Source organism: Schistocerca cancellata, chromosome 1, assembly GCF_023864275.1.
Source record: "Schistocerca cancellata isolate TAMUIC-IGC-003103 chromosome 1, iqSchCanc2.1, whole genome shotgun sequence".
Classification (NCBI taxonomy): Eukaryota; Metazoa; Arthropoda; class Insecta; order Orthoptera; family Acrididae; genus Schistocerca; species Schistocerca cancellata.
Window position 1 is genome coordinate 825788568 of NC_064626.1, and position 12836 is coordinate 825801403.

A 12836-nucleotide genomic window follows, 5' to 3' on the forward strand; every position below is an offset into this window, starting at 1 on the left:
GTGTCATATATTTCAGATCACTGCATCTATGTTACATTTAACAGCATTCAAAGAAAAGTAACCAATAAATATGCAAGGTGTAAAAAGTTAGGGTGTTCACGTGATCCTACACAGCAGCCACTGCTGATGTTAAGTGTAATACACATTGAGGAAATAATAAGCAGAACTGAAGCTTTAAAAATTTTAGTCATCCATACTGAGGAGAATTTAACCTGGAAAAAGCAAACAAACAAACAAAAGTCATCTTCATTCCTACAATCAAATTTAGCCATGTTGGATTTGTCCTTCTCCTGATATCTGCAATAGAAACACTTCTTTGCCACCAATCTCTCCAACTGAAGACAACCTAATCCAGGTACTGAACCCTGACTCTGCTAGTTCATACGACCATCCAACTGTGATGCTCCCCTCCTCCCACAGAACCACCCCCTGGTCACCTTCTGGAAATTCCTTACCTCCCACTTGGCCTCACCATCCTTCTCCAGGCCCCTTCCTGAGAACACATACCTTCAGCAGAAGAAAGGACAGCCATACACAGCCTCAAAACAAATTCTCACCTAATCATCCTACCTGCAGACAAAGGTTCCACCACTGTCATTATGAACTGCAGTGACTACCTGGTGGAAGGAATTTGCCAATTGTCTGACTCTTCCACCTATAAACTTCGCAGAGTGATCCCATTCCAGAAATCCAACATACCCTCCAAATCACTGCTTAAAACCTTAAGCCCTTTCCAGAACCTCTCCCCTGCATCAGTTTCTCTCCTCATCCCCATGACACCTCATACACCCACCATCTATATGCTCCCCAAAATCCACAGACCTGACAATACTGGATGCCTCATTGTAGCTGGAGATTGTGCCACCACTGAAAGAATTTCAGCTCTTATTGACCAACATCTCCAACGAATTGCCAACAATCTAATCTCCCACATCAGAGATACCAAACTCTTCTTTCACTAACTCTACCATCCCCACCCCTGTCCTCTTCCAGTGTCCTTCAGACTGCAAATCCACTGACTCATTCCTCATACAGCTTACTAACTTTATTCTAACACACAACTATATCTGCATGGGGAACCACATGGCACCCTCTTATTCTCACCTGTTTATGGGTCATTTAGAGTAAACCTTCTTAGCCTTCTAAAAGCCCAAAGCCCTTCAGATAGCTCAGAGCCAAAGAAACTTACCTCATTTGATTCCTTTTCTAGAACATCACTAACTGAAGGACTGTATTTGTAAAATTGCTGCTTCACAGACAGTACCTCTCATATTTCTCATTATTACTGCAAATACTTCATTACATTTCATTCTTCCACATTTCTCGTTATACTTTGTTGCTTCATTATACCATTACCATCACTTCAATACTACTTCCTCATATAATATTTAATCATGAAAATCCCTATTTTGTTTCTTATACAAAAATAACATACCATAGCAGCAAGCCAATGCTATTATTTGCGAAACTTCATTCTCTATTACATGATGGACAAAATCTTGTTTATAACATCTCAGTGCATTAGGTGAGGATATTACTTTATTTTAAAATACTTCGTTTACCATCATCATGCCTGAAGGGCTTCCTCGTGACAAATATTTCTTTTTCATAATGTTTGCTTCAAGTAACATTATTTATTACATCTCAAAATTTATTTAGTTTTAGTTGAAAGGCAATATTTTGACATGTATTTCATGAAAATGGCACTTTACTGAAGTAAACTGATTTTACTTTTACTTTGAACTGAACAAAATGATTGTAAATTAATTTTCACTGCTGTTGTATTACTGGCTGATCACATTCATAATTCATACATCATTAATCTGGAAAACATTTCATAGTTATAAACACACTTCACCATTACTAATTCTAGTTACAGGTAAGACACCTCTCACAAAATTTAACTGGCATAATATTTAAAACAACATATGCCTCCATCTCTGATATATCATTGGTATCCACTGACAGAAATTAAATTACTGAAATAACACATTCTGAAGTACCTATGATTTAAAATAGCAGCTCATAATTTTGCCCCATTTCACTATCTGAGTTTATTTTGCCATATCAAACCAGGAAGACATTCTAATATGCAATGGTGCCTTCCTGAATTGTCTGGTAAGCCCTCAGAGTCTCAATGATCAATATCTTCTAAAACTGCTGTAAACTGATTTCCAGGAATTGAACAGTATACTAATTTTCAAGTGATGTGGCTTTTTCCACATTTGTTATCACCATAAACATGTTGATGAGCAGATCCCGTTTTGCATCAGATGCTATATGCAAGTAGGTACCACCACATTAACAACATAATCACACCTTTAAGTTGAACTCTGTATCAGCAGAACATAGTGCCCGTGTGGCATACACAGTGCACATGTTCAAAAGAAGTTCATACAAAGTCACACACGAAGTCAGTGTGTCAATGTGCTGAGTCACAAGTCACACACATCTCACGAATAAACAATAGTGGCCAGATTCTACACAACATTATGAATTCAGACTCTCTCAAACTATTACATAGGTGTTACTTGATTGGTTGCTGGACAGTAATTTTTTAGACATAGGTGTTGTTCATTTGCTAGCTCAACCAACACTTTCATGAAAATATTAGCATTACAGTTTCTGAGACCAAACTTTCACTGAGATATGAGCATAGTGGTAGGTAACCACACATGACTATTTTGGAAGCTTTATTTTGGTTTGAAAAATAGCTAGGTTAGATTTTGCTTATTCAGATGGACTATATGTTATGATAATAATACTGTTGACAAAATATGTGGTGGTTCAGAAAATTTTTAAAAAAGTGGAACCATGTTATGCATTCACATTGGGAATAACCCATTTACAAGCACAGGCACCATATTTATATCAACAAAAATATTCCATTTTTGAAAATATAATAGATCGTAATTGGATAGATGAAAAAAATCTACTCACTAAGTGGTGGCAGGAAAAGGCACATCTAAAGGATAAAGAAATGTGCAAGATTTCAGAGCCAGTGACTCCTTCTCCTAGCAGAAGGATTGAAGAGGAAGCCCTTTTCCTCCACCCCTCTTCCTTTCCCTTCACCATTTGTTAGAAGAAGGAGCCACTGGCTCTAAGGACTTGCACATTTCTTTATGCTTTATACGTTTTCTCTTGCCATCATATCGTCAGCAGATTTTTTTAGGCATCATATCTAGATTTAGATACATTTATACCAGTTGTTGCTAATTCTTAATTAATGACTTAATTACTTAGTGAAGGGTGTCATTCAGTCCTAAACTGCTTAAGACAAATGACATGATGGTTCCTCTGACAAGGGCGTGGCCAATTTCCTTCCCTATCCTTCCCTAATCTGAGCTTGTGCTCCTTCTCTAATGACCTTATTGTCGATGAGACATTAAACACTAATCTCCACCTCCTCATTAATGTTGTACTTGAACATTATGGGTTTTGTTTTTCCTGCTCATCTGCATTAACTGGAATAATGAAATTGAATGAAATCTGGTCTAAATAAAAACTGAATAGATTCATGCCTATGCAACATATACGTGTTACATAATATCAGAATCAAATAGCAATTAATGACATAAAAATAATTAATTATTAGCAGGGCTATAATAACTGTCAATTTAGTCAAATAGTTCTGCAGTGTGGTTGAAATACCGTCATGGCCAGAAGTCTTTATTTCTTTTCTGTCACTTAATGGTTTTTGTGATCACTTTAATAGTTTAATCAGCCAAACTTTTGTTTGGTGCTGTGGTCTGTGTGGATCAAATTGATCTGCTTTTGATGATCAATTTGTTGTTACCATTTGCATTATTAATTGCATTTAATATATTAGTGCAAGCAAGGCAACAAAAATTAACACAGTTAAAATATGATTTAGTTGGAGAAAATATTAATAAGAATTTACATAATTAATTGGGGAGTTACTTGTTTAATGGAGTTCAGCATTATAGTTTCAGGTAGACAGAACCACTGATAATATATTATATTTAATGAGGTGTATGATAGGACAGTGCTAAACTGAAAATGAGACATTCTTGTATCCGTGCTTTGGAAAATGTACATAAAATTGCATTGAAGACACCTCTGTCATCATGTGGTTTAATGGTTTCCACAACAGCATAAAAAAAGAACTATAGTAATCCAAACATCTAATAACACTCTCACCAAAGATGGCAGCTAGCAGCAGAGTACAATGAGACACCTGACCATTGAAAGATTGCAATGGGCACGACAGATGCAGGAGAGAAATATTGAACTGTGCATCAATGAACTGAGCACCAGTGATGTCACTGTTGGCACCATGACTATAATATAAGAATGAAAGTAACAACCAAATAGTACACAATGAGCAAAGAACATGTAGTAGAAAGCTTATGGATGGATGTATACCTACCTGATATATCTGGAAGCCAGAGAAGAATTTATTCAGCAGACATATAGACATGAGGCCATGTATTCTTAGATGTTATTCTCAATTTTGGAATTTTAAGTTTAGCTTGATTAAGGACACATACTTTGTAGTGGTTTGTTGGCATTTATTCAGTTTTAACTACTCCACTGCTTTGCTAATGTGTGCTGAAACTCATTCAGCATCTCCTTTCCACTGAGATCCATTGAACATAATGAAAGAGATTATGTATGAATGCAAGGTTAGTGCTTGCTCTCAACATATCCTACTGGTATTTTGATGCACAGTAGTAATACATGCAGGTTAGGTTAGGTTAGATTGTACATGGACAGCTAATAAAAAAAATTAAGAGTTACAACACTGTTACAAGGTTCATGTGTTAAGATGAAACTTACATAAAGTAATATTATATGTTGTGTCTATATCCATGTCTTTTTATTGTACCACATAATAGGATAGCTTTGTGGTGCTACTTTGCCAAAATGTAATTTTCAGATTGCACTAGAAACTGGGACTTCCATATAAAATCCAAAACCAGTCATAGAGTAAAACAAAGAACTTTTTACCAACTGAAGTGTAAACTAATTATTTCATTAATTTCTTTTTATTTCATTCATGTGTGCAGTGTGGGAAGAATGTTTTCTCATAGCCTCTGCTTATATTGTTATTAGTTTAATTATCTATTCTTGGTCTCTATAGGAGTTTATGGATAATTGTAGATTTCATCTTTGAAAAATGCTATCACACACATATTCTTGCAGTTGCTGGGAGACTGAATGAGAGCCTCCATTTTCATTCAGTACAGTGGCAATACTGTAAGCACTGGTGAAATGTTAAAAACATCATATGACATATAAGCTCCAAGCCACTACACACAGAAAGACAGATGGGACTTTATATCAGTATTTGCCATTCATTCCCTTTTCCATTTGCATATCAAATGAGGAAAAATGACTGACAATATGCCTTTATACAGGATGTTTCAGAAGTGGTGGTCAGTATTCAGAATATGACAGGAATGATCATTTGAAACAAAAAAGTCAAGTAAGCATGGGCTCTAAAATACATACCTTAAGAGCTATGAGCAAATCTTGATCTTTGATACTGTGAAAGAAATATCTTCTGCTGCAAGCTCTTTGCCTTCCATATTTTGGGAAGTGTTAGTGTGGATCAAAACAAGAAAAAAATGTCCACTAAACATGTGCTCTGAAATGCATACTGTAAAAGTTATGAGCACTTATTGATTGGAAGAGTTGTGTTTCAAAGTAGTGAAGATGAGCAAGTGCTCATAACTCTTAAGATAAACATTTCAGAGCACATAGTTGCTGGCAGCATGGCTATGAATTCCTTTTGACAACTTCCAGCAGAACTTTAGGTTACAATTTGGTGTTGAATAAGATTCTCTGTGGGGCCCTGACAAGATCAGAAGGAATTTGTGAGCTCCAATAAGCAATCATGATGACAGGAGACAGTCATGCCACTTCCTTATTAGTATCATTTGCAGTAGCAGTACAAAGTCAATTGACATTTGTCATGTGGCACTGGCTATTTGCAGACACTTGACAACATATCTAAAACATTCTGTCAAGTACCTTGTAGTCTCATTTATTGGTGAAACTTACTGTTGCTTAATTTATTGCTGCATATGGTAGCCATTCCTTGACTTTCTCACACATATTTATGTATCTTTTACAATACATGGTCTGTGATATTTCAAAATATGGAAAATATTACTCTGAACAATAAGTGTCCTGCATTATCAATCACTTAAGAGAAATATTATCCCATAAATGCCACAAATATTTTGTTATTATTTCTGTATTACTAATATCTATTACCAACATTATCTCAATAAATTTTCAGGTACGACTGTACTTCGAATGTTGAACTGTACACTTGGTGAGAATATTGTCAGATCAGCATTTGACAGCTTTCTACATGACAGGTAATAACTCTGATTTTTTAACCTGTTATGCTTTGTTGATTATACATTATACATTTAAATCAATTAGTGGAACTGTTCCATAATAATATAAATTTATCAAAACTAGTTTTGCACTACTTGCATATCTGCAAATGTATGTAGTCTTACACTGAAGGGGAGCAGAGCATGAAACAATAAAATTTACTTATGAAAAAATATCCTAACTATAAAATAAGAACAACAAAGATGCCAAACTGATCACATGGAGATAGTTGTACACTGTATGGGCCAACACAGTCCTCCTAGTTGGGTCCAAAAGGGCAACATACAATTCTGTTGCACTTTGCTCGGTGTACCTATGAGATAAAATTTGTAAATAGTGTCATGGACAATTGTAGGGGGATGGGGTGTCTGAGGGGGGGGGGGGGGGGCAATGGAGACAGCTGCCTCTAACAAAAATTCATTGTGAATGTGTAAAAGAAAAGGGACCATAACCAAAGAGTCTGGATTTTTATAACCTAAAATACGAGGATAATTATCGTTAAAATTTCATGACAGTATCAATAAAGTGACTTAAAAATGTATGAAACATACATAAAGTGAGTTATAAACGGAACTAGAGCAGAGGGTTTCAAACTGTCCCAAGGAGGTCACAGTCTTACAGTACGAGCATTACAATGCATTCATAATAATGATTCATTGATTTTCTTTCTGAGTATAGAAATGATGTGTATGGTAGTATTGATATATATCTGGCTGGCAAGTATGTATTGTCACTAAGGCAGGAACCTCGACAGCAGTCTGTACTGTGTGACTCCTTGTTGATTGCTAATGATTTTTAACTGATGATTGTCTTCGGCAATTTGCATGGTAAGTGTTAACCATATTTCAAATTTATCATTTAGTTCTAAAGACATGAATATATTAAAAAGGAAGTAGTATGATGAAAGCTTTTTGAATTTTGGTTTTACGTGTCCTGCTGTTGGAAGTGAAGAATGACCACAGTGTGTCATTTCTTTCAAAGCTCTAGTTACTGAAAGCATTCTTCCTAATAAAATGGAATGAAGTTTGGAGTCAAATCATAAAAAACACCTCCACTGAATAAGTTACAGTTAGTACAGAGGCTTTCTTTCATCTTACTAACTTGCCCTCCATATAGCAAAGAGCAAGAAACCTCACACCATAGCAGAAGACATTATTTTACCAGCTGCTCAAAACATGGTAACCATGAAACTTGAGTCAGATGCCAAATGACTGGCAAATTTCCCTTATCAGACCACATTATTAGTCGTTAAATACCAATATGCATGATGACATTACTCTTCAGCTGCTTCAAAAATTCAAAGGTAATGATGATTTTATTATTCTCTCTCATGAAGTCATAGACAGTAACAATGATGCACATCTAATTTGTTAGGTGCTATTTATACATGTCAAGAAACTTCATGAAAGTCTTCTTTACTGCACTAGGATAACTCTTCAAACAAAAGCAACAGACCTGTTTGAAATATGACACTTATTTGTGGAAGAATAGTGGGAAAATTAAGTAACTTTGTGTACAGATAGAGGTCTTAGTATGTCTGGCTGCTACATTGGATTGCAATCTCAGGTTCATGCTGTCATCATGCTATGTGGACACTCTGTTTTATTCACTGAGAAGCATTGGTATCAGAAAGCATAAGCCCTGATGATCAGCGACTGAAATGGTAAACTTCATTAAAAGTTTTCACGAATGCATGGTTTCACAGTGATATGCACTGATGAAACTCTCTTGGGCTTCCAGCTGTGTCAAGCTGTTTAAAATCTATGACCTTTCACCCAAGTACTCCTCAGCCATTTTGAAGTGGTGACCAGTATCAGTTGCAAAGTGATTTAGAAAAGATTGCTGTATGGTGTGGCAGGTGGCAGTTGACGCTAAATAACGGTAAGTGTGAGGTGATCCACATGAGTTCCAAAAGAAATCCATTGGAATTCGATTACTCGATAAATAGTAAAATTCTCAAGGCTGTCAATTCAACTAAGTACCTGGATGTAAAAATTATGAACAACTTCAGTTGGAAAGACCACATAGATAATATTGTGGGGAAGGCGAGCCAAAGGTTGCGTTTCATTGGCAGGACACTTAGAAGAAGCAACAAGTCCACTAAAGAGACGGCTTACACTACACTCGTTCGTCCTCTGTTAGAATATTGCTGCGTGGTGTGGGATCCTTACCAGGTGGGATTGACCGAGGACATCGAAAGGGTGCAAAAAAGGGCAGGTCGTTTTGTATTATCGCGTAATAGGGGAGAGAGTGTGGCAGATATGATACGCGAGTTGGGATGGAAGTCATTAAAGCAAAGACATTTTTCGTCGCGGCGACATCTATTTACGAAATTTCAGTCACTAACTTTCTCTTCAGAATGCGAAAATATTTTGTTGAGCCCAACCTACGTAGGTAGGATTGATCATCAAAATAAAATAAGAGAAATCAGAGCTCGAGCAGAAAGGTTTAGGTGTTTGTTTTTCCCACACGCTGTTCGGGAGTGGAATGGTAGGGAGATAGTATGATTGTGGTTCGATGAACCCTCTGCCAAGCACTTAAATGTGAATTGCAGAGTAATCATGTAGATGTAGATGTAGACTGCATTCTGGTTGCTGCTACTATCCTCATTCAGCAGTGCTGCCTTCAGTGGCTTCACTGGTGATCACTCTAGTGTCATATAAACTGACGTGGCAGAAGTCATGGCACAGCAATATGCACATACAGTATACAGATGGTGGTAGTATCACATACACAAGGTATAAAAGAGCATGGCATTGGTGAAATTGTGATTTTTACTTAGGTGACTATTGTCAAGAGGTACTCAATGTGATTATGGTCACACGATGGGAATTAACAGACTTTGAATGCAGAATGGCAGTTGTAGCTAGCTGCATGGGAAATTCCATTTCATAAATCATTAGGGAATTCAGTACTCTGAGATCTGCAGAGTCAAGAATATGCTCAGAATACTAAATTTCAGGCTTTACCTCTCACCACAGAAAATGCAGTGGCTGATGGCCTTCACTTAACAACGAAGAGCAGCAGTGTTTTCATAGGGTTGTCAGTGCCAACAGATGAGCAGCACTGTGTGATGTATGACAAATGTATTTGTTAGGGCAGTGTGACAAAATTTGATGTTAATAGGCTACAGCAGCATATGACCGATGATAGTCCCTTTGCTAACAGCACGACATCATCTACAGTGCCTCTCATAGGCTTATGACCGTAAGAATTGGATCCTAGATGACTAAAAAAACATGGCCTTGTCAATGAGTCCTGATTTCAGTTTTTTAGAGTTTATGGTAGTGTTAAAGTGTCGTGCAGGCCCCACAAAGCTGTGGAAATTGTGAGCAAAGCACTGTGCAAGCTAGTGGTCATGCCATAATGTTGTGGGCTGTTTTTACGTGGACGGACTGTCTCCTCTGCTCCAACTGATCTTATCATTGACTTATTTGAAATTGTTATGTTCAACTACTTGGCTACTTGGAGACCATTTGCAGCCATTCATGTCACCATGTCATGACATGTCACCATGCCACAGTTATTTGTGATTTGTTTGAAGAACATTCTGGACACTTCAAGCAAATGACTTGGCCACCGAGATCACATGAAATTAATAGGGCATAAATGAATGGGACATAATCGAGAGTTCAGTTCATGCACAACAGCCTCCACTGGCAGCATTATAGAGGCAGCAAGGCCCAATATTTCCACAGAGGACTTCCAACAACTTGTTCAGTCCATGTCATATTAAGGTGCTGCACTAAGTAAGGCAGAAGGAGGTCAGACATGATATTAGGTGGTATCCCATGACTTTTGTCACCTCAGTGCATGGTAAGGTTTTCACTTGATGGAGTTGGTCACTGAAGTTGAGATGTTTTCAACAAATGTGAGATCTGAGCACATTTCCACAATTTTTTACAGTAACTCCCACTGGCTTTCATATGGGAATGTCTTGAGAAAGATCTATGAACTCAAAAATGAACTTTACTCCTTACCCTGTTCATGAGAAACATATGAGTTTGAAGAAGTTTGTAGATGGTGACATTGTTTTGAAGCTGATGCAGCTGCATGATCTCTTTGAAAAATTCAATTCACTGAATTTATCCCTTCGAGGTAATGAGACCAACATTCTGCTACTGCCAGGCAAAATTTGGGACTTCTGTAAGAAACTACTGTTGTGGAAGAAAACGTTTTTATGACAAAGATATAAATCATGTTTTCCCTTTTGTTCACATGATTTTAAAAGAGTGTGACTTACAGTTGAATGAAGAATTGAAATCTGTTTTGGTGGGTCATATTACTGAACTGAGTAATTGCTTTCTGAAGTACATTCCAGAAGAAGCTGATTAACACAAATGGATCAAAGCTCCTTGCAACGTAGAACTTCCATCAACTCTTATCACTGAAAAACAACAGTGATTTGTTGTTGTTTTTTCAACTCCACACTGAAATCGAAGTTCATTTCCTCATCCTGCTTGAGTTTTGGAGTTTGATGTAGCAGGACTATCCTCAGAGGTGTCACAAGTCTCTGTGACTTTTGATACTGTTTGCCAACAACCATTTTATGTGAGGTAGGTTTTTCAGCACTGGCAGTCATCAACATGACTTATAGATCACAAATGACTGGAGAAAGCAATGCAAGGTGCAGTTTCCAATCTTGTACCTAGGGCTAGTTCAAGAACATATTTCCAAACAAGTGGCATATCATTCAGTGCTCCTACCTCTCCATTTCTCCACAAGAGTGACATATCATTTGGTGCTCTTCCCTCCCTTCCTTCCCTTATACATTAGTTGCTATTCCTTCAGCACTTGGTAAGATCTTCAAAAATAACTTAAATATGAGTGAGGTTCGAAATGGGCCATTTTTACCATTCTTTATGGTACACCTTGTGCACAAATTTAGCACTATGGTCGCTTCTAGTGTGCCAAAGCTTGGTGTCCCAAGCGACTGCTTGTGCACACTTGGCCCTGAAACTTGCCCTGCTTGTGATGACGATTGATGACTAAGAAGGAAGATCATTGTTTCCATTAATTTCATAGCAAGACTAAGATATAATAATATTAGAAGTTGATTAAAATGTTTTGTGTCAGCAGTACATAAAGGAAAAACTACTCTTACTATTAAAAAAAAAAAAATTAAATTTATTTCGAGTCACATATGTGTGAAAGGTGCGGCAGCTGTTTATGTTCAGATCAAGGGAGCCCTGGACCTAAAAACCGCTGAACTAAAATAGTGAAAAGCTTTATAAAAACTTTTAACTGGCATTACAAAGAGGATAATTAATTTAAAAATGTTATTTTTCTGTAAGGAATCTCGTTAATGAAGATGTAGAAAAATTGTTGTATAATCATCTCACAGCTATTGCAGTGTATGACAGTCATATTCAGTCAGTCTCAAAAGCAAGGGAACATCTGTTTTTGGACAACACATGCTTGTAGCTAGAGAATCTTCCAATAGTGTGCAATTTTATATTTTTCTTTAGTTTTGAAAACAAATCTAGATAATAGACACACCAACTTTGTAATTCACAAATGGACATTATATATGTTAGAATATTGATACAAATTATCAATATTTTCATATCAGCATCAATACCTGGTACAAGTTCACAACAGTAATTGGTGGGAAAATTACATTAAGCAGCATGTATGAATACATTCTTGAATAACTATTTTACTTTTTCCTAAAGGCATATGCATTGTTCATTCTTGCCAACACTAAGAGAAAGAATTCTTTTGGCATAAATGGACATTAAATGCAACACATAAAAAATGCAGAATAAGGCTTCAATACAAACAACAGAACATAAGGTAAATTGCTGGAAGTGCAAAATATGTGAATGTAAGAACAGGTTTTAGTGTAATCATACTCTAAGCTAGTTTATATTTTTAACAATGACAGTGTACTGAAAGTACACTGTAGAAACTAATAGGGAAAAATTATGAGCAGATAACAATGTCCACAAAAATTCTCTTTCATGTGTGGGGAAACACGAACCTGCAGGGGCCCCTGGGTAGTGGTGTGTTTGATCCCAGGCCATAACTGTGAGACAGATCTGCAATGTTTTGCATATCATTATAGCAGCTGGTCTACATCTACATCTGCACTCTGAAAACAGAGGGTGTGAACCATTGTGCTGGTTATTAGAGTTTCTTCCTGTTCCACTCCCATATGGAACTCTGGAAGAATGGTTATTTGAGTGCCTCTAAGCATGCAAGTAATCATTCAAATCTTATCCTCACAACCCCTATGTGAGTGTTAGTAGAAGGTTTTGGTATATTCCTAGAGTCATCATTTAAAGATGTTTCTTGAAACTTTGTTAATAAACTTTCCTGGTATAGTTTACATCTATCATCAAAAGTCTTCCAGTTCAGTTCCTTTAGTATCTCTGTTATACTGTCCCATGGATCAAACAAATCTGTGATTATTTGTGCTGCACCTCTCTTTATATGTTCAGTATCCCCTGTTAGTCCTATTC

The 12836-nt window shown here is 36.8% G+C and overlaps 1 protein-coding gene across 1 annotated transcript in view; it reads left to right on the forward strand.

The window, feature by feature from the left end:
* Nucleotides 1-12836, forward strand: part of LOC126188583 (thyrotropin-releasing hormone-degrading ectoenzyme-like) — a 270383-nt gene that overhangs the window by 84508 nt on the left and 173039 nt on the right. Inside the window, exon 6 of the mRNA XM_049930188.1 lies at nucleotides 6269-6350. Coding sequence (XP_049786145.1) covers nucleotides 6269-6350 — 82 coding nt within the window. The remainder of the gene's footprint in view (nucleotides 1-6268; nucleotides 6351-12836) is intronic.